The 23,144-nt window shown below is 50.1% G+C and overlaps 1 protein-coding gene across 5 annotated transcripts in view; it reads left to right on the top strand.

The window, feature by feature from the left end:
• tenm1 (teneurin transmembrane protein 1) overlaps positions 1-23,144 on the top strand; it is a 1,865,819-nt gene that overhangs the window by 913,823 nt on the left and 928,852 nt on the right. For all 5 annotated transcript variants that reach the window (XM_038774907.1, XM_038774908.1, XM_038774910.1 and 2 more), the window contains one exon: positions 15,679-15,961. In XM_038774907.1, the coding sequence (XP_038630835.1) occupies positions 15,742-15,961 (220 nt within the window). In that variant the 5' untranslated portion in view covers positions 15,679-15,741. The remainder of the gene's footprint in view (positions 1-15,678; positions 15,962-23,144) is intronic.

Below are 23,144 nucleotides of genomic sequence, written 5' to 3'. Positions count from 1 at the left end.
GGTATTATGATTGGGTGAAGAAGAATTCACATGGCTCCCCCTTTCCAGCCTCTTCCTATGATCAAGAAAGCACAACAGCGCCTATACTTCCTCAGGAATCTAAGGAAATTCGGGATGTCCACATTGACTTACCAACTTTTACAGATGCATGATAGAAAGCATCCTATCTGGCTGTATCACAGCCCAGTGTGGCAACTACTCAGCCCAACGCCGTAAGAAACTACCGAGAGCCGTAAACACAGCCTCATCCATCACGCAAACCCTCCTCCCATCCATTGACTCTGTCTACACCTCCCACTGCCTTGGGAAAGTGGGCAGCATAATCAAAGAACCCTCGCATGCAGGTTATTCTCTCTTCCAACTTCTTCCATCAGGAAGGAGACACAGAAGTCTGAGAACATGCACTAACAGGTTCAAAAACAGCTTCTTCCCCGCTGTTACCAGACGCCTGAATTACCCACCTATGGACTGAATTTATCTCTTCACACATCTTCTCTATTGAGCAGTACTCACTCCATATGTTCACCCAATGCCTGTGCCTATGTATTTACATTGCATATTTATGTTTTTACCTGTGTGAAATTATCTGTCTGGACTCTACGCGGAACAATATTTTTCACTGTACCTTGGTACATGTGGCAATAAATCACATCTAATCCAAGCTGATTCTTTGCATTTTTAAGCACTGCTTAAGCTCTGCCGAACTGGAAAAACAACTAAGATGCTGAGGGGTAAGATCTTGTATGGGTTCCTTCCCCTTCTATCTCTTGCTCTCTCTCTCTTTTTCTCTGTTCAACTTGCAAGCTGAACCCTCTCTGTTGATTTTCACTAACCAGATGCTGTAGACAGAGATTTTTAAAAGAACTCAACCTCGCATTGCTGTATCCAGAAGAACAGATAAATCTATCTCCAGCTTTAAACTGCCCCAACACCAAAAGCAGCAGAGCTATCTAGTAAAAGCAGCAGTGTGTAGGGCGGCATGTGGCGCAGTGGTTACCACTGGGACTGCAGCACTGAGGACCCGCGTTCGAAAACCGGCCCTGGGTCACTGTCCATGTGGAGTTTGCACATTCTCCCCATATCTGCGTGAGTTTCATCCCCACAACCCAAAGATGTGCAGGTTAGGTGGATTGGCCATGCTGAAGTGCCCCTTAATTGGAGAAAAAATAATTGGGTATTCTAAATTTATAGAAAAAAAAGCAACGTGTGTGTGTGCATGTTTGAATGTCACAGCTTTTTTTCTTATTAATCTTAGACCTGGTTAGATATAATATAAATTATCCTCTTTCCTTTTCAAAGAGAATATTCAAGAAAACCTATCTGATCATGGATGCGATTCAGCGTCTCAGGGTCCCCTGACCCACTCGACCCGGTGCTTTCTGCATATTTAATTTAGACATACGGCTCATTAAGGGGCTGGTTTAGCATAGTGGGCTAAACAGCTGGCTTGTAATGCAGAACAAAGCCAGCAGCGCGGGTTCAATTCCCGTATTGGCCTCCCCGAACAGGCGCCGGAATGTGACGACTAGGGGCTTTTCACAGTAACTTCATTGAAGCCTACTTGTGACAATAAGCGATTATTATTATCATTATTTGAATACCTGGAGGCTGGACTCATCTTGTGCCAGGGACTCACCAGCCGTGCCTGGGAGACCTGTTAAGGGTGCCATTTACGACTGGTTCACACAAACGTGGACCAATCATAACGACACCTGGGGTGATCTCCTAGGTCATTGGTGGTCGGGAATAGGGCAGGGGGCACCCTGGCACTCCCCTTGGCAGCCAGGCACATTGACACTGCCAGGCTGGTACCCTGGAAGTGCCACCCAAGCATCCTGATAATGTCAGGTTGGCACTGCCAGGGTCAGGTCTAGGGGAGCCTTGCCATGTAAAGGAGGTGAGGGGTGGTTACCGGGGGCCTCCCCAAGGTTGGGGGTTGAGGGCGGGGTTACCAAAACAGAGGGTGGTGGGGCTGAAAAAGGGGGGCTGCAGAAAGATTGGGGCAGCCTGTCAAAATGGCATTATCATCTGGGAGACCCAGAACATAAGCCCAAAGGTGGATGTTTGTGCTACTTAGACTCACGCAGACTGAAGCTGGTTCAGCTACAATGTGCCCTTGAAAACAGAATGAACTGACATGCGCTATTTAGGCTCCCAGAATTCATAGATAAGGTTCCAAGCATTAACTGCTGATTTAACTACTTTCCAATATGATTCCGTGTCTTCAGGAGAGAAAAGGAGTAAAACTGAAATAATGATAGGATTATTAACATCACTGATAAGTAAAAACTTTGACAAATACACAAGGCTGGATCTAAGAAGGTGCTGCATCCCATGCTCTCTTGGCTAAAATATCTGTGAGGGGAACCTACCAATAATTATTTTTGCTCCCGCACAGCCATTTACTGGCCAAATGGTGACCACTAATTGTGTTGAGGTGGGACATCTGCCCCGAAGGAACAGGAATTCCCCCTTCAGAGAGCTGCCAGCTACTGATAGGTTGGCAATGGCCATCGCCAATACTACAGTGAGGCCTGCAATGCACTGGAACTAGAACTGCAAGTGAGTCTGACGTCTTGCTGGGGCCAAGCTGGCAGGCCTTAGAAAGGGGTGTGGGGTACCCATAAAAGAGGGTGGGGAATCCCTCCTTGATCTTGCCTGTAACCAGCCTGCACAGAGAAAGGTGCTGGGCTAGACGATTGGTATGAGCCTCTACTGGTTAAATCCCTGCTGTATCTGATGAGGCAGTAATTGCTCGCGCAACGGCCTCATGTGACCAAAAGGTAGGTGGGTTAGGGTTATTTCCACTCGTAACATTGCGATAGGTTAGGTCAGGTAGGTAGGTAGCAGGCACACTGCTCATTGAATTTAATATGGCCAGCCGCCTTCAAGCACATCGGTGGGGGAGTGGCAAATCCAATGATTAGCAGTAAATCCTTGATCCAACCATTTTAAATTTTAAAAACCACTTACTGGCTTTAATTTTACAGAGATCGCCCTTTCCAATTCAGGAACACATTGATACAGAATTCACTGATAAGTGATGAAGAAATGAATTTGACTTTGCCCATTTAATTTCTATGGATGGAATTTTACGGCCCTTTGCACCGGTGGAGGATTTTAGGCTCTCTTCAAAGTCGATGACCTTTATGCGGGTTGGCAACGTTTTGCAGCACCACCCTCAGAGCGACAGGGCAGGAGAATTCCACGCTATGCGTTTTTTGCACTGGGCGGCACGGTAGCACAGTGGCTAACACAGTCGCTTCACAGCTCCACGGTCCCAGGTTCAATTCCCGGCTTGGGTCACTGTCTGTGTGGAGTCTGCACGTTCTCCCCGTGTCTGCGTGGGTTTACTCCGGGTGCTCCGGTTTCCTCCCACAGTCCAAAGATATGAGGATTAGGTGGATAGGCCACAATAAATTGCCCTTAGGTTAGGTGCAGTTACTGAGTTACATGGACAGGGTGAAGTTGTGGGCTTAAGTAGGGTGCTCTTTGCAAGAGCTGGTGCAAATTCGATGGGCTGAATGGCCTCCTTCTGCACTATAAATTCGATGAATCTTTGATTCTATGAATTTGGGGATCCAAATTATATAACACCCACTGCAGAGCATCTGGATCTGTGTGAGGAAAAAAGAACAAAACTTTATAATAATAATCCTTATTAGTGTAACAAGTAGGCTTACATTAACACTGTAAAATAAGTATCCAACAAGAATTAATGTCCAGAGGTATGAACCTCGACACTGGTTAAGGGAGTTTTCAGTGTCAATGCGGTTGTTTGATAATAATTAAGACTTATCATCGTGTCTAAGTGGGTACCTAGACTAAAACAGACACATCTGTGACAGGCTACATCTGGATCTGGCATACCGATGTAGGAACGTATTGCTGTTCAATAGAATTGAATGAGAAGTGAAATGCCAAAATGCTGCAAAGTTTCTGCAAGAGAAGTCAGGACTTCTGAATGTTCCCATATAACTGAACATCTGCACGTAACTGTAGTTGCTGTTTGATTTCCACGTGAATAGTAATGGGTGGATTTAATATAGCCCATCACAGTGGAAACCATGGCACCAGGGCCCACTTAATCATGGGTGTCAGTTGCCCAGTTGGAAAATATCTCCCCCCATTAAATCAGAGGGCTGTCATGTGATTCCAGTGATAGACTGTCATCAGGGCCGTTAATGAGTCAAATAATGAGTTATGACTACAGAATTTACAGTGCAGAAGGAGGCCATTCGCCCCATCGGGTCTGCACCGGCCCTTACAAGGATCACCCTATTCAAGTGGAGCAGCCGGAGGAAAACCACGCAGACACAGGGAGAACGTGCAGACTCTGCACAGACAGTGACCCAAGCTGGGAATCGAACCTGGGATTTTGGAGCTGTGAAGCAACTGTGCTAACCACTAGACTACCATGCTTCCCACTGCAGGTCATGGGCAGAACGGCCTTCTTGTGCACTGTAGGGATTCTATGATTCTATGAAAATATTTGTGTCCCTTTCTTGAGGATCTCTGTAATCATCTCCAAATTAATTCAAATCAGACACTACTGGTTGGATAGTGAAGGCAGCGGCAAGGCAACATGTTAACTGCTGACCTCAAAGAAGGCTCTTCATAATTATCTTGTGATCTTTGCGGTGCAGGCTTCCCTTTCCCAATGTTAATCTGTTTCTAGTGACAAGCCAAGAGGATCTCAAGGTGTCCAAGAGCAGTGATGCATCAAAAACCACTGAATCAATTAATTTGCACTTTTTACAGTTTTAAAAATAAGTGAATTACATGTGGAATTAAGGGAAAAGGTAAAATGTTATAAAGACACCTTTTTAAATATTTTAAGGATTTGTTTTACCCCGCAATAAGCTAAAGGGTGGTAGGAGACTTGTGTTGAACATAAACACGGGCAGGAGTCTGCATCTGCATTGTAAATGCTTTACAACACTTTGTACGGAGTGATCTGATCCCTCCGGTTTGCCTCTGCCTCCTTCCAATACCTGGGCCGCATGGTGGCACAATCGTCAGCACTGCTGCCTCATCGCTCAAGGGACCTGGGTTCAATTCCGGCCTCGGGTGACTCTGGGTGGAGTTTGCACTTTCTCCTCGTGTCTGCATGGGTTTCCTCAGGGTGCTCCGGTTTCCCCCCACAGTCCAAAGATGTGCAGGTTAGGCGGATTGGCCATGCTAAATTGCCCCTTCCTTTTCAAAAGATTAGGTGGGGTTACTGGGTTACGGGGATGGGGTGGAGGCACGGGCTTAAGTAGGGTGGTCTTTCCAAGGGCCGGTGCAGACTCGATGGTCCGAATGGCCTCCTTCTGCACTATGAATTCTATACTTCTATGGCCAACTCTCTATCGGTGCCTTGGCAGTGGTGCGCCCCATTGGTGTGGCCAGCTTACGTTTCATAGAGATGAGGTTCAAGGTGCAGCTTACAGTAAGTCGTTGGTGAACATTTTAGGGTGAGTGTTATCGGCAAGACAGACCCATTTCACATCTGTTTCTGGTATGATACATATATTTCATGAACCCCACCCCCATTCCTTGTGTCCTGTTCTTGGTTTTGCTTTTTCTGCTCGGAGAATAGTGGCTGGAGTTGAATAATGGATATCCTGTGTGATGTTTTTGGCAAAAGCATAGCATTAAGATATTTTGTGTGGATTACCTGAATATAAAGTACCTTACTTCCAGATTCTTGGGAGGGCTGACATTGGAATTTTCAATGGCTGCGTGAATAATTATAGTCAATTTTCGATCTTCCTCTCGTGAATCTTTCTGTGTTTTCATTTTTTTAGGCTGGCGATAGTAATTTTTAAAAAGTGTCGTGACATCATTTGCATTGCATTTTCAACAGCTTGTGGGATCAATTTGGGTAAAATAAGCTCAGCTACTTCAAAAATTAAATGTGACACCTGTAACTTAAGTGGGCATAATGTATCTGGCAGCTTTCATGTATTTCTACTTATGTTTATTCATGGTCATCCTCTTTGCTTACATTTTCATTCTCCTTCAGGTTTTCCTCTGTAGCATTGAAAAGCTATTTCTACCAGTTAGGCAGTTGTATAAATAATTCTACAATTTCACTGATTTTATATTGCAATTACGCACCCAGTTGCATAAACCATTTAAGCTCACCCTCAAGCTCTACTCAGAAAGTAACGCGTTATGTACTGTATGTCTTTTTTTTAAAAGGAAAACTCCTTAACTCATATTTATCTGTGTGCAAAGTGAAATCCCCCCCCCCCCCCCACCCCCCCCCCGCCCCCCAGAGTTCTTGCACAATTTTGTATTTTTTGATCGTTTCCCTTGGCAACAGGGCTGAGGTCACTTCTTGCTGAAGAAAATTGGTCACAAGGGGTCAAGCAGGGGCCTTGTGTGTTGTAAGGAGGAGGGGGTCATGTTTTGTACGGAGGGGGATTGACTTGACTGTATTTGGTTCAAGGTAACCTTCACCCATTGGTACTTACACAAGCCCAAGCATATTGTGTGCCAAAGGTTCACATTCACAAAATATTCAGCAGTTGCTTTGCCCATTTCCTTGTTTAGAACATAGAACATTGGGGTGATGTTGGGGGAAATGTTACCAGGGCCTGAGAGACGGGTTTGGAGATGGAACAATGAGCAGATTTGGAGAATTATGTGTTGTGCAGGTTCCCCAATGTATTCCAGCCTCCTCCCCATTTTTCTCGAGGTGGTTTCTGTGTGGTGACGACAATCCACCTGACAGTGGTGGGAAGCCAATTGAGTTTGTTAAATGGTCAATTATCAGGAAATTTTCAAGGACAAGGCAATTATAATAAAGCATAATGTCCCACGCTACTCAGCTACTCAGAGGAGGAGGCTGCATGGCGAGAGCTAGTGGGACTATGAAACTAAGGTGCAATCTGTCCACTTTTTGGTGCAAACAGCAAGTTTTGAGGGCACCTGAGGGCAGGGGCTTGCCACTGCAAGCTCCTGGAGACTGTTGTCACAAACAATGCTCGGGGTGTAGAGGTGAAATTCCTCTTGCAGACATTTCATTGCCAGTGGCCTTCCCTCCTCCTCAACCTACCCATAGTCCCTAATTGGATGACTATCCCAGAGGCAGCCTCTTAATTGGTTGCCTTTCAGAAAATTGGCCCAGAAAACGTGCAGCAGCAACATTGCCAAGTTACAGAATGGTCCGAGTTGCCAAAACCCTTCTGTGCCCAGAAAATTCAGCCTGCTGAGTTTAACTACAGCTATGATGTGGAGATGCCGGCGTTGGACTGGGGTGAGCACAGTAAGAAGTCTTACAACACCAGGTTAAAGTCCAACAGGTTTGTTTCAAACACGAGCTTTCGGAGCACGGCTCCTTCTTCACCTGAAGAAGGAGCCGTGCTTCGAAAGCTCGTGTTTGTAACAAACCTGTTGGACTTTAACCTGGTGTTGTAAGACTTCTTACTGTAACTACAGCTAGGGATGCATCTTCCTCCTTTTCACTCAAATGACTTTGATGATTCCTGTTCCAAAGAAGCTGATTTGGAAGCATGCTAAAAGTTACAAATGTTTCAAGAAGGTCTTGTCAACACTTAACAAAAAAGTGCTTAATTATTTTTTTAAGTAAGGGAAAACCTGGAAGTGCAGATTATAAGAAGCAGAAAGTAACTTTGAACAGAAATTCCACATGGGTTCTCCTGACCTACCCGGTGGCGGGAAAGCAGGAGAACCTTCAGAGAAATGTTCTAAGTGGCTGAAAATGACCAGTTTTGTCATTCCTGTGATAATTTCACCACTCTCCCACAGAAATTAAAATCGTAAATCAGAAAATCCCAATGAAATTTCTTGGTCTTTATTTTATTTATTATTTTTATTTATAAATTTATCGTACCCAATTCATTTTTTTTCCAATTAAGGGGCAATTTAGTGTTCAATCCACCTACCTTGCACATCTTTGGGTTGTAGGAGTGAAACCCACGCAAACACGGGGAAAATGTGCAAACTCCATACGGACAGTGACCCAGAGCTGGGATTGAACCTGGGACCTCGGCGCCGTGAGGCAACAGGGCTAACCCACTGCGCCACCATGCTGTCCCTTGGTCTTTATTTTTAAAGGTTCCGACTACTCTGATTTCTGAGGCAATCTAAATCTCTCAAGACATTAAGGTCATTAGGGAGCAGCCTTACTATTATTAGTATCAGCAATGCATTCTGCACTTCGGTATATACAAAAAATATTGATACTCACAATATGGTAGTAGCCATGCAGGAAGTCATTATTGATATGTGCTATTTTGAAAGCTTCAAATGCAGCATTTCTGAATCCTGAATGAGAAGCAAATTAATCCCAGTTCCCATACCTGACTAAATTCCGCAAATGAGAAATGTTGAGTAATGAAATTATTCAATTTAGTAAGTAAATCCAAATGGGATGAAGTCAGTGGATGATTTAACAGTTACTTTACAAATCATTATTACTTTCGGGGTTTGAACCCTAGAGATGCCTACTACTTGAAACCATCTATCTCTGTCAGGCACTTTCCATTACGAGGTTGCATTTCAGGATAGAGTCACACTCAGGGGTGGACTTTCTGTTCAAATGTAGAACTAATTGGCATTGTTCACTTTAATTGTGAAGGATGGAAGTGGGAAAGTAATAACTCAAAAATTACTTTGTAATTCAAACTGGATGTGAAGGCAAGCTGGACACATCTAAAAGGGCGAAAGTATAGAGAGATAAAATTGTACCTGTCGAATTGTCCGAGGGATGGGACGACTCCCCAGCTAGAAAGACATGATTTCAGTCCTCAAGCTCCTTTGAGCAGTATCCTCAGCATTGTGCTTTGGTAAAATGTTACAAGGCAACACACCACACTTTGAGGAAAATAATTCAGGTAAGTGGTATCACACAGACTATGTTGTAGTCATGATGACAAACTTTGTCTGTTTACTGAGGTGCATACTACCCTCCACACATTAATTTGGTCATTTAATCTTTACAATAATGTGCAGAGTTCTGAATGGAAGTATAGTTTCTGTCAGCAAAATGATGGAAAGGTCACAAAAAATTCCTTTGTGCACAAGAAGCGTTAAGTAGCTCATTCAAAGGTCACTGAATTCTGTGTCTGAAGAACCTTCATTGTGCTGACATTAGCACCTTGATATTGATCGGCCACGTTTCTCACATAGGCCTTCAGACAAGGGAAGCAATTTTGCAGAACCGTGGGCCTATATAAGATTAGATATCTAGAAATGGGTTGCTTCGGAATATGCAAACCATGTTTTAATAGAGCTATGTCAAAATTTAGTCATGAATGTCAGTCACTTTCCTGATAAAGGAGGTTTTGTGGAATGCAGATTCACAGTCCCAGTGTGCCAGTTGCTAGTTGCCCATAACTATTAGGATGGAAGAAGCAAGTGGAAGCTTGCAAGACAATGCAATATAATCCATATGCACACCACGGGTGGGATTTTCCGCCTCCCCGCCGGGTCGGAGAATTGGCGGGGAGGGGCGGCGTGAATCCCGCCCCGCCGCTCCAACGCCGGCTGCCAAATTCTCGGACGCTGATTTTTTGGCAGGGGCGGGGATCACGTTGCGCCGGTCGTGGGCCATTGGCAGTGCCCCCTCCTCCCCCCCTCCCCCCCTTCCCCCCCCTCCCCCCCCCCTCCCCCCGGCAATTCTCTGGGCCCCGATGGGCCGAGTGGCTGTCCATTTTCAGCCGGTGTGAAATACACAAGGTCCATAGCGACAGGACCTGGTTCTGAGGGCAGTTAGCGGGGTCCTCGATGGGGGGGCCCCCACGATGGTCTGGCCCACGATCGGGGCCCACCGATCTGCGGGTGGGCCTGTGCCGTGGGGGCACTCTTTCCCTCCGTGCCGGCCTCTGTAAAGCTCCGCCATGGCCGGCGCAGAGAAGAAACCCCCTGCACATGCGCAGGGATCACGCCAGCGGTTCTGCTCATGTGCCAGAACACGCTGGCGCTACTGCGCATGCGCCAACCCGTGCCGGGGGATTCCGCAACCTCTGTGCGGCCCGACGCCGGAGTGGTTCACGCCACTCTCTGCCGCCGGTATGGCCCACCGGCCGTTTGGGGAGAATCCCGGCCCACGATCACACATTATTTAAAGATAGTGCCATGTAGTGTATTAAAACATTTTATTAATTACCCTATGTGTTATGTCGCCATATATTGGCATTTTACATTAAGGACCACTGTAAGAATTTAGAAACATCGAAACTAGAAGTAGGCCATTCAGCCTTTCAAGCCTGTTCCACCATTCAATATGATCATGACTGATCCTCTATCTCAATGCCATATTCTCACTTTCTCCCCACACCCCTTGATACCATTAAAATCTATTGAAACATTTGGCTGATTTGACCCAGTGGGCGCGATTCTCCACCCCCCACGCCGGGTGGGAGAATAGCGGGAGGGCCTCCCGACATTTTTCATGCCCTCCCGCTATTCTCCCCCCCACGCCCGACCCACACCATGAATCCGCCGCCCCGCAAGATCAAGCCGCCACGTCTTGCGGGGCGGCTGAGGGAAAAGACGCCAACTGCGCATGCGCGGGTTGGCGTCCAACCTGCGCATGCGCGGCTGATGTCATTGGCCGCATCAGCCAGCGTGACGCTTGGCGTGCGGCTGTGACGCATGGGGCCGCGCTCCTAGCCCCGCCCTGGGGGGAGAATCGGTCCCGGAAGTGGGCGTGAAGGCATTTGCGGAGAATTTCGCCCAGTGACTTTAAATAATATTGAAAAATAATTTTTTCTTTATTTTCTTGCATATCTTTTCCAGTCCCACATGTGAAATTAAGTTCAAATTAGCCAAGGATGGAGTTGATGGCTGTTCTTTATGCCCATAACCAATTATTTGAGGAGGTTTATGTGTAATTAAATATCTTGTGCGAAACTGGGAAAGTGTAAATATTAACATTCCAGGGATACTATATAAACACAGGCTGGGTTTCACTGCTTTGCAAGAGAACGTCTATCCCCAGACTGCACAGATTCTATATAACTAGTCTGAGACGGGAAAGGTAGAATTTGAGGCACAGCTGGGAGCAACAGCGCTGTAATGAGGACTGTCCCTGGTGAAAATTGCATTCAACTAGAAGTGATTTCTGCGTCTGGGAGCATAATTAGCATGCAGAAAGCTTGCTTCAATGACAGGAAAGCAAGAAGGAACATCCACTTTCTCTTAACATTAAAAATATGCAATACCAGTGTGAAATGCTCAGGGAGAACCAAAGGAAAATGTCAACATTGTTAAAACCTAAGTTTATACTGCTCTGAAGTTAGATTCCAATTGGAATTCAGCCCGAATAGTGCAAAAAGAAAGGGCCTTCGTATAACTTAATTTTGGTGCCTTCAGAATTTATGGTAACACTTTCACAATTTTAAAGCATTTTATACTGAAAGAAACAGCAATACATTTGTATATCCCAGGGGGTTATCACAGTCATAAGTATATCTTTATTCTACTTTCATCATTCTACTTAGAACAGAGGATGCCTACAGTGCAGAAGGAAGCTATTCAGCTCATCGAGTCAGCACTGACTCTCTGAAAGAGCACCCTACCTAGGCCCACTCCCCTGCCCTATCCCCCTAACCTGCACATCTTTGGACACTAAGGGGCAATTGATCATGGCCAATCCACCTAACCTGCACATCTTTGGACTTTGGGAGGAAACCGGAGCACCCGGAAGAAATCCATGGAGAGAATGTGCAATCTCCACACAGACAGTCACCTCAGGCTAGAATTGAACCCGGGTCCCTGGCACTGTGAGGCGGCAGTGCTAACCACTGTGCCACCTTGCCGTCCCATGAATTAGTACTTCTGTGCTGATAAACAGACCAAATTTGTTGACAAGGTGATCCAGCTCCTTTACAGTAATAGCACCCACATCTTGAACAGCGCTGAAGTAAACAAAAATGCCTGCCTGATGACACTTTGTATGAAATAAAGATCCTCTCTGTCTATTGTATATTCAGACACTGTTCTTGATTGTATAGCAGCACCTCTTAAAGAAAAATGAGCTGGTAGAACGCTAAAGTACCAAAGATTAAAATGGTGATAAGTTGTCTTTTCCTGATAGAAGGTCAGTCATTTGAGGTCTCTTGTATTCCCATCCAATTGTCTTCCTAAAGAATAAATCTGTCAGCACTGACACCAATGGTTCTGTTCAACGAAGAAAATAGAGGTGTCTATGAAATCAGAGTACAGATTGAACTGTGTTGAATATACTGTATTAGGTCAGATTTTTTGTTTCTTCATGGCCAATTCAATTACCTTATTATATTGACAGACTGAGAGTAGAATCCTTTTACTGTTCCACTGCAGCGACTGTTTCCCACAGGCAATGAATGCAAACTATAATATTCAGTATGCGATACAAAGAAGACATGAAAAACAAAAGAAAATCAAGTTAACATAGGGAAATTCAAGCAAAAGGGAAGCAAAAAACACAAAAGTTGGTGGAGTTGTCGATAGTGTCGAGGGCTATTGCAGGTTACAACAGGACATTGACAGGATACAGACCTGGGCTGAGAAGTGGCAGATGGAATTCAACCGAGATAAATGTGAAGTGATTCATTTTGGAAGGTCGAGTTTGAATGCAGAATACAGAGTCAAAGGTAGGATTCTTGGAAGTGTGGAGGAACAGAGAGATCTTGGGGTCAACATAGATAGATCCCTCATAGTTGCCACCCAGGTTGATAGGGTTGCTAAGAAGGTGTATGGTGTGTTGGCTTTCATTAATAGGGCGATTGAGTTCAAGAGCCGCAAGGTTTTGCTGCAGCTTTATAAATCCCTGGTTAGACCACATTTGGAATGTTGTATCCAGTTCTGGGCACTTCATTATAAGAAGGATGTGAATGCTTTGGAGAGGATGCAGAGGAGATTTATCAGGATGCTGCCTGGACTGGAGGGCATGTGTTATTGTTGCCTGGACTGGAGGGCATGTGTTATGAAGAAAGGTTGAGGGAGCTAAGGCTTTTCTTACTGGAGCGAAGAAGGAAGAGAGGTGACTTAATAGAGGTGTATAAGGTGAAGAGAGGCATGGATAGAGTGGATAGCCAGAGACTTTTCCCCAGGGCGGAAATGACTGTCGTGAGGGGGCATAATTTCAAGGTGATTGGAGGAAGGTACAGGGGAGATGTCAGAGGTAGGTTCTTTACACAGAGAGTGGTGGATGTGTGGAATGCACTGCCAGCGGAGGTGGTGGAGTCAGTCATTACTGACATTTAAGCGACACTTGGTCAGGCACATGGACAGCAGTAAGTTGAAGGGCTGTAGGTTAGGTTGACCTTAGATTAGGATAGGTGGTGAGCACAACATTTTGGGCCAAAGGGCCTGCACTGTGCTGTACTGTTCTATGTTCTACGTTCTAAAAAACAAAAAAAATTAAAAGATCATGGGTGGGATTTGCCGACCCCCCTCCAGGTCGGAGAATCGCCAGGGGGCGGCGTGAATCCCGCACCTGCTGGTTGCCGAATTCTCCAGCGCCGGGGTTTTGGCAGGGGCGGGAATCGTGCCGGTCGGGGGCCGTTGGCAGCGGTCCCCTCGGTGATTCTCCGGCCCGCAATGGGCCGGGTGGCCGCCTATTTTCAACCGGTCCTGCTGGCGTAAATCACAACAGGTCTTTACCGGCAGGACCTGGCTCCATGGGCGGCCTGCAGAGTCCTCGGGGTGGCGCGACGGGATCTGGCCCGGGGGGTGCCCCCACTGTGGCCTGGCACGCGATCAGGGCCCACCGATCCACGGGCGGGCCTGTGCCGTGGGGGCACTCTTTCCCTCCGCACCAGCCGCTGTCAACCTCTGCCATTGCCGGTGTGGAAAAGAACTTCTACCCCAAGTATTGAAGGGAATGTGACATTCCCAATGGGAACAAATGCTTTCAAACTGGAGCACTGGTCGGAATTCCCGCCTACCCGGCGGGGCGGGGGGTCCCGGCATTGTGGAGTGGCGAGAACCACTCCGGCGTCGGGCCTCCAAGAAGGTGCGGAGAATTCCGCACCTTTAGGGTCTAGGCCCGCACCGGAGTGGTTTCCGCTCTGCCTGCCAGCGCGAATGGCCTTTGGCACGCCGCCAGCCGGGGCCAAAAGGCCTTCGCCAGCCGGCGTAAATCCGCGCATGCGCCAGAGCGTCAGCGGCTGCTGACGTCATCCCGGCGCATGCACGAGGGAGGGGTCTCTTCCGCCTCCGCCATGGTGGAGACCGTGGCGGAGGCGGAAGAAAAAGTGCTCCCACTGCACATGCCCGCCCGCCGATCGGTGGGCCCCGATCGCGGGCCAGGCCACTGTGGGGGCACCCCTCCCGGGGCCCGATCTCCCCATGCCCCCCCCAGGACCCCGGCGCCCGCCCGCGCCACCAATCCCGCCAGCACCAGACGTGCTTTGATTCCCGCCAGTGGGAAAGGCTTGTCAGCGGCGGGACTTCGGCCCATCGCGGGCCGGAGAATCACCACGGGGGGCCCGCCGACCGGCGCGGCGCGATTCCCGCCCCCGCCGATTCCCGGGTGGCGGAGAATTCGGGCCACGGTGGGGGCAGGATTGACGCCAGCCCTAGGCAATTCTCCGACCCCCCGGTGGGTCGGAGAATTCCACCCATACAACTGTGAACCCAGGAGTCAAATGCTGGAACCATTACGCATCTCGCGATATTAAAAAAACGATCTACACTTGGGTATAGAGAATGCATTATCAAAGTTTGTCAATGACATAATACAGGGAACACGATGAATAGTGAAGAGGAATGAAAGCAGCTTCAGGTGACATATAAAGGTTATTAGCTTGAACAGATAGACATTGAAAGAAAATGAATACTGAGAAATATATGCTGATATTATTTTGTATGCAGAATAAAGAGAATAATGACATGCACACTTAATTGTAAAATATTAAAAGGAGTAGAACAGTGAGACTTGGAAGTTTAGATGCATAAATTTGTACAAGAAGGAGACCATGTCAATAAAGCAATAAACAAAAGGAAATAGGATCCGATATTTTATTAAATAAAAGCACAGATGAGAAAATCAAAGAAAGTAGGTTCAACCTTGGTTCGGCATATTCAAAATATGCAGTCCAGCTTTGCTGCCCTATTTTCTGTAAGGACATTAGGCTGTAAAGAGAGTGCAGAAGAGATTTATTAATGCCGTACCAGGGATGAGAACTTTCGTTATAAGCAGAGACTGCAGAAACCGAGACTGTTTTCATTACAACTAAAAGGGAAGAGGTGTTATGATCAAGGGCTTGACAGGTCAGATCGGAAAAGGAAATAATTTTCATTGACCAGTGAGTTTATAATTAGAAGCTGTGAATTTAAGGCCATGAGAAAAGAACAAAGGGAGAGGCCAGGGGAATTTCATTTATTCCCCCCCCCCCCCCCCCCACCTCCCAGGAACTGTTGTTAAGATGTTAAGAATGCCCATCCGGATCAGGAATAGTTTTTTAATAAGGAACAAGAGGACAGGATAATGGTACTAAGTGGATAACTCTTTCACATAGCCTGTCCAGGCACTGAGAGCTGAATAGAGCTCTGTCATGTATGAGAATGATTATGGTATGTGTGTGATGTAGATGTATCTTCATATTCTGAAGATAGTGTGAGGATGTTTCTTTCCTGCAAAGCACCCCTCAACCCAATCTGCCTCTTTAAAAAGTGGAGAAACAGGAAATTGAAATTGAACACTGGCAGTAACATACTTTTCTTCTCTCTTTGTAGGTCACTCGTGATTAACCATTCTGGACTCCCTGTTTTAATGTCTGTGTGCCAGCTGGACAAGAAATGGATCAGATGGATTGCAAACCTTATCAACCACTGCCAAAAGTTAGGTGCGAGATGGAATTGGCATACACAAGTTCTTCCGATGAAAGCGAAGATGGCAGAAGCCCTCACAAAGCCTACAATTCAAGAGAAACACTTCATGAATTCAATAAGGAACTAAGGATGAATTACAATAGTCATAAGAAGGATATCATGCAAACGGTTGAAGAATCCAGACAAGGTATGTGTGCTATTTTGTGTGCAAATAACTGCAAATTTTAAATGCATAGATGAATATACAGTGTGCATCTCTTAATTCTTCTCTGTATCTTCATGGTAAAAGGGGTCACTGAATAAGAAAAGCCTGGAATGTGCTTAATTTGTTGTTCTCCACATTTCTCAGTCAGACAGCTCAACTTTGTGTTGTCACAATATACCATTTAAAGGAAACTTTGCCTGGATTTCTGCAATTAATTTGTTTTTAGATTTTCGATCAGATGGAATAGCTCTAATTTGAATTTGCGTCAGAAGTGGAATTATGAGTTAACCTGGGCTCTGTTAAGAGCAATGGGCCTATTTATGATCATTATGTAACAGCAACATTTCGACAGGTTTCATAAGAAGATATTCCATAAATGCTAGCTTACCAATGATCAAAAATTGTGAAATTTGTGCCAATACCTTTTTCTAAGTCAGCCATGGACAATTAAGGGTTAGGTTCATTTTTTTGCTGATATTTCAGACTATAGTCCACACTTCAAAAGGATCTAATCCTGAATTTACACAGTTGGTTATCTTTCTTTTTTAATGCAAGGTGGTAACATTTTATATCCCATGAATCCCGGCATAAATCCCGCCCCGCTGACGCCGCCCGCGATATTCTCCAGCTCCCCCAAAAACCCCATTGATGTGAATCGCGCCGCACGCCTCGCAGAATGGCGAGGACCAGCACGACGCAATGGGCCCCGGGGCCGCCCCAATTCTCCGGGCCGGATAGGTCGAAGTCCCGCTGACATGACCACAGGCCACGCTGGCGTAAATCAAACTACTTGTTTAACGGCGTCAACCAGTCGTGCTGGCCGCAGGAGGGGGGGGGAGGGGTCGCAGGAGCCATTGGAGTGTGCGTGCCGGGGGGGAGAGGGGCTGGGGAGGAGGGGGCTGGGGAGAGGAGACTGGTAGGGGGAGGGGGAGGGAGGTGGAGCTTGGGGAGGGCAAGGGATGGGGAGGATGCTTGCTGTTGAGAGGGGGTGGCAGGGAGGGCCAGTGATTGGGAGGGTGCGTGCCAGCGAGGAGAGGGTTCGGGAGGGTGCGTGCCGGGGTGACAAAACAACCCCCTCTCGTCCCCGGCACATACCCTCCCCAACCCTCCCTCTCCTCCCCAGCACGCACCCCAAACCACCCCCCTGCTCCCCGGCACCCAAGCTCCCCAACCGCAACCTCCTTTCCTCCCTCGCACACATTCTCCACAACACCTCCTCTCCTCCCCAGCACGCACCCCAAACCACCCCCCTGCTCCCCGGCACCCAAGCTCCCCAACCGCAACCTCCTTTCCTCCCTCGCACACATTCTCCACAACACCTCCCCTCCTCCCCGGCACGCACCCCTCCCCAACCCGCGCCCCCCTCTCCTCCCCGGCACGCACCCTCCCCAACCTCCCCATCACGCACCCTCCTTAATTACCCCACCCTCTCTGCCCCCCGGCACCCACGCTGCCCAACCTCCCCATCCTCTCCTCCCCGGCACGCACCCTCCCCAAACCACCCCCCTACTCCCCTGCACGCAAGCTCCCCAACCACACCCTCCCCTCCTCCCCAGCACACATCCTCCCCAACCCCCCCTTTCCTCCCTGGCACGCACCCTCCCCAACCCGCGCCCCCCTCTCCTCCCCGGCATGCACCCTCCCCAACCTCCCCATCACGCACCCTCCTTAATTACCCCCCCCTCTCTGCCCCCCGGCACCCACGCTGCCCAACCTCCCCATCCTCTCCTCCCCGGCACGCACCCTCCCCAAACCACCCCCCTACTCCCCTGCACGCAAGCTCCCCAAACACACCCTCCCCTCCTCCCCAGCACACATCCTCTCCAACCCCCCCTTTCCTCCCCAGCTCGCACCCTCCTCAACCCGCGACCCCCTCCCCTCCCTGGCACGCTCCCTCCCCAACCCCCCAACCCTTCCCTCCCCAACCCCCCACCCACTCTCTCCACAACCCCCACACCCTCCCCAACCCCCCACACCCTCCCTCCCCAACTCCCCACCCCCTCCCTCCCCAACCCCCAACCCCCTCCTCCCCGGCACGCATCCTCCCCAACCCCCCCCCCCTTCTCCCCAGCACGCACCCACCCCAACCGCCCACCCCCTCCTCCCTGGCCGCACCCTCCCCAACTCGCACCCCCCTCTCCTCCCCGCCACGCACCCTCCACAACCCCGCCCTCCCTCCAACCCCGCCCCCTCTTCCCCCCCAACCCCCACCCCCTCCTCCCCTGCATGCACCCTCCCCAACCGCCACCTCCCATCCACCCCGACATGCACCCTTCCCAACCCGCCCATGCCCCCACTCCCCGGCACGCACCCTCCCCAACCCCCGCCCCCTCCTCCTCAGCACGCACCCGCTGTAACCCACCCCCCTCCCCGGCACGCTCCCTCACCAACCGCCCCCCCACCCCAACTCCCCGGCACGCTCGCTCCCCAACCGCCCCCCTCTCCTCCCCGGCATGCACCCTCCCCAACCACCCCCCCTCCCTGGCACGCTCCCTCCCTAACCGCCCCCCCCCCCTCCTCCCTGGCACGCACCCTCCCCAACCACCCCCTCCCCACCCCGGCACGCTCCCTCCCCAATCCCACACCCCCCACCCCCTCTTCCCCGGCACGCACCCTCCCTAACCCCCCCCTCCTCCCCAGCACGCACCCTCCCGAACCCGCGCCCCCCCTCTCCTCCCCGGCACGCACCCTCTCCAACCCGCACATCCCTCTCCTGCCCGGCACGCACCCTCCCCAATCCCTCCCTCCTCCTCTCCGGCACGCATCATTCCCAACACCCCCCCCCTCCTCCCTGGCACACACCCTCCCCTACCGCCCACCCCCTCCTCCCCGACACGCACCCTCCCCAACCCCCCCCCCACCCCTCCTTCCCGGCACTCACCCTCCCCAACCCCCCTCCCCCTCCTCCCCGCATGCACCCTCCCCAACACCCCCCTCCTCCCCGGCACACACCCTCCACCCCCCCCCCCCCCCCCCCCCTCCGGCACGCACCCTCCCCAACCCCCCCTCCTCCTTGGCACGCACCCTCCCCAACCCCCCCCCCTCCTCCTTGGCACGCACCCTCCCCAACCATCCCCCTCCTCCCTTGCACGCACCCTCCCCAACCACCCCCCCCTCCTCCCTTGCACGCACCCTCCCCAACCGCCACCCCCCCATCCACCTCGGCACGCACCATCCCCAACCCCCCCTCCTCCCCAGCACGCACACTCCCCAACAACCCCCCCCCCCTCCTCCCCGGCACGCACCCTCCCCAACCATCCCCCTCCTCCCTTGCACGCACCCTCCCCAACCACCCCCCCCTCCTCCCTTGCACGCACCCTCCCCAACCGCCACCCCCCATCCACCTCGGCACGCACCATCCCCAACCCCCCCTCCTCCCCAGCACGCACACTCCCCAACTCCCCCCCCCTCCTCCCCGGCACGCACCTTCCCCAACCCCCCCTCCTCCCCGGCACGCACCCTCCCCAACCCCCCCCCCCCCTCCTCCCCAGCATGCACCCTCCCCAACCCCCCCCCCCTCCTCCCCGGCACGCACCATCCCCAACCCCCCCCCCGGCACGCACCCTCGCTAATCCCCCCCCCCACCCCCCGCACCCCGCCTCTGGGTAGCCACTGGAAGGTGCTGGACCTCTTCACCGATGCCTGATAGCCGTGGTGTGTGATGCGAGGTTGGGAATGAACTTTCCCAAAAAGTTAACCATACCCAGGAAGCGGAGCACCGCCTTTTTGTCTTCCAGGGTCTTCATTGTGTTAATGGCCTTGACTTTGTCTGAGTCTGGTTGCACGCCCTGCTGGGATATTTGATCACCCAAAAACTTGCTGGATGACATGCCAAAGAGGAGCATTTGGCCTTGTTCAACTTGAGGCCGTTGGCATGTATGCGTCGAAAGACTTGTTGCAGACGAGATATGTGTTCCTCTGAGGTTGTGGGCCATATAATGACATCATCAGCGTAAACCCGCACACCCTCAATGCCCTCCAGCATCTGTTCCATGATCCTGTGAAAGACTTCACAGGATACAATACCAAACAGCAAACAATACCAAACAGCATGCGGTAGTAAAAGTACCTTCCAAAAGGTGTATTAAATGTGCAGAGCTTCCTGCTGGACTTGTCCAGTTGTATCTGCCAGAAGCCACCCGATGCATCTAGCTTTGTGAAGAATTTGGCATGTGCCAACTCACTTGTCAACTCCTCCCGCTTCGGGATCGGGTAGTGTTCCTGCATTATATTTCGGTTAAGGTACTTGGGATCTATACATATGTGCAGTTCTCCAGAGGGCTTCTTCACACAGACCATCGAGCTGACCCAGTCAGTCGGTTCCGTCACTTTAGAGATTATACCCTGGTCTTGAAGCTCCTGCAGCCGTGCCTTTAAATGGTCCTTCAGAGAAGCCGGCACCCGGCGTGGAGCATGGATCACAGGCGTAGCATCAGGCTCGAGTAAGATTTTGCAGCGGTAGGGCAGCGTGCCCATCCCACTGAACACATCCGGGTACTGTGATAGGATTTCGTCAATGTTAGCCTGAAGATTCATGTTGGCAGAGGACATGGCATGGATGCGCTGGACGAGATTGAGTAGCTTGCATGCATGGGCACCAAACAGGGAAGCCTTGTCAGGCTTGACGATTTCAAACCGCAATGTGGCTTTGATGGCCTTGTTGGAGACATGCAGGTGACAGGACCCGAACGCAGTGATGGCATTGCCATTATAATCAAGCAGCTGGCAGGCCGGCAGAAGGATTTTTGGCTGCCTTTGGATGCAAGCAAGATCTGCTTGAGATATGAGATTGGCTGAAGCACCAGTGTCCACCTTGAACCGGATGCTGCATTGGTTAACTTGTACGACTGCATGCCATTTGTCTGCAGAATCCACATTGAGGATGGGTAGACGTGTTGCTGAATGTGAGGAGGCCTTGTCGTACGTGGTAATGATGCCCACACAATCTGGGGACTCCAGACAGCCATCCTCTGGATCCGTGGTGATATCAGGTTCCGAATCCAGCAGCCCTTGCTGCACACTTCAAACGCGTTTGCGTTGGAATTGGGATTGCTGGCCCACGATCGGAGGTGCAGACCGCACAAGGCTGCATAATTGCCAGGCTTCCCACAGTTTAAACATCACCTGCCTCTTGCAGGGCATTGCCGCTTTAAGTGGGCGGTGCCGCAGTTCGGGCACGTCATGACATTAACATCGTAACGCTCCTTGCGTCGTCGCACATGCGTGGTGCGGTCAGCCGCCACTCGCAATGCGCATTGTGGTCTTCAGCCGCTTCGTTCTCCCGTCCGTGGTGCACATGCGTGGGACCCTGGGAAAAGCACGCGAAATGGCCACCTTCATTGATGCTAAGGCGCCACATTCGGGCGGTGGCCTGTACACGTGGGAGGCAAGTTGGTCTTGTTCTGCCAATTTAAGGCGGGACTAGCGACTTTTCGTCTGTTCGTGGACTTTGCACGTCTCGATGGCTACTGGCAGGGTCATATTTTTCATTTTTAGGAGCTGCTCCCACAGGGCGTCGAAGCGGACCCCAAAGATGATCTGATCCCTGATGAGGGAATCAACGGTGTCACCGTAGTTGAAGGATTGCGCTAAAATGCGGAGATGAGTGAGAAAGGATTGGAAAGGCTCGTCCTTACTCTGAAGGCATTGCTGAAAGACATAGCGCTCGAAACTCTCGCTCGTTTCGACTTCACAGTGACTGTTGAATTTGGCTACCGCGGTCTGGAACTTGGCCTTGTCCTTGTCGTTGGCAAAGGTGAGCAAATCTAAGATTTGGATGGCCTCGTCCCCTGCAGTCCATAGGAGCAGTGCAATCTTTCTGGCATCAGATGCATTCTCGAGGCCCGAGGCCTCAATGTATGGACTGAATTTCTGCTTGAAGCCCCGCCAGTTGGCGCCAAGGTTTCCGGAGATCCGGAGCTGTGGAGGGGCCTGGATCTTCTCTATGCCACTGGAAGGCACTTCCTAGTTGTCACTGAATTCTTGAAGGTAAATTACTGAGATGAATTAGCCACTCCTGGTATCATGTCATGTTACTCACCCTGGGGTAACCCTGGACTGCAACACGATGCAGACAAACTGTAAAGCATACACCAAATGTAGGCGTTGGTTCAATATGTTTCATTGAACTTCTATAACAATGCACACAGCTGGCTGTGGGTTGACACTCTTCTACTCTAAGTATACTACTCCAACTGACTAGACCAGGCTAGCTCTGATCTACGTATAGGAGATGCTGACTGATATATACACCCTGACTGTCACTACAATTGTCACCAGTGGAAAGAAGTGGAGTGCTGATGCCTCGTGTGTTTTATAGTTGGAATCCCCCCTCTGGTGTTCTGTCTGGTGATTGGTTGTGTTCTGTCCTGTATGTTGATTGACTCACCTGGGTGTCTATCACTGCCTGTTTTTACCTCATGATGTGCATGGGTGCATATTATGGCACTCCTAACACTTCTGGAGGGTGGGAGACCCGATAGTGCTGTTACTGGTGCAGGTATATGTGAATTGTCCCATCACCAGGATCCATTTTGTTGTATTTACATTTAAAAACATGCCCCTTATAGTCGAGTGGATAAAAGCTTTTTCCGTATAGCAACAGGATATACTAACCAGAAGATCTTGCCCTGAATATTTTGGATGATGGGGTTTCCCTTTCTGTCATCCGGAGAGTCGGCAAGAAGCACATGCCTGTTGAATCTGCCTGCGTCGCAGATATTTCACACTTTGGAGTCATGCCTTCGAGAGCTGCTGGTCAATCTGATTGACTGGTACCCCTCCACTCCCTGCAGCAACAGGAACTGCAGTGGACAGAGAGGAAGTGCATGAAGATAGAGCCTCTGCCCCAGAGTGGGGAAAGCCTGAGCGAAGAGTACATGGAGAGTGGGTGATTGGGATGCTGGAGGAGAGGCCAGGGGGTGGAAGGTGGTCCAGCAGTGACCAGACCTTTGTGCGGAGGGTGGGGGGTGAGAATGTTGAAATTTAGAAGACAGCTTCTGATGGCGGTGCCCCCCACCGCATCCCCCAATCCCCGCCGCCCCCTTTCCTACCCGAGTCCTAAGTATGATCACTTTCGGGCTTCCCCCATGCCTGAGAAATCATCCTGCCAACCTGTTAATTAAGGCTGTGCAGGAAAAAATTGGCCACTTAAAGACTCTTTTTA

Source organism: Scyliorhinus canicula, chromosome 17 (assembly GCF_902713615.1).
Source record: "Scyliorhinus canicula chromosome 17, sScyCan1.1, whole genome shotgun sequence".
NCBI classification, from domain to species: domain Eukaryota; kingdom Metazoa; phylum Chordata; class Chondrichthyes; order Carcharhiniformes; family Scyliorhinidae; genus Scyliorhinus; species Scyliorhinus canicula.
This window is presented reverse-complemented; position numbering and strand designations above follow the sequence as displayed.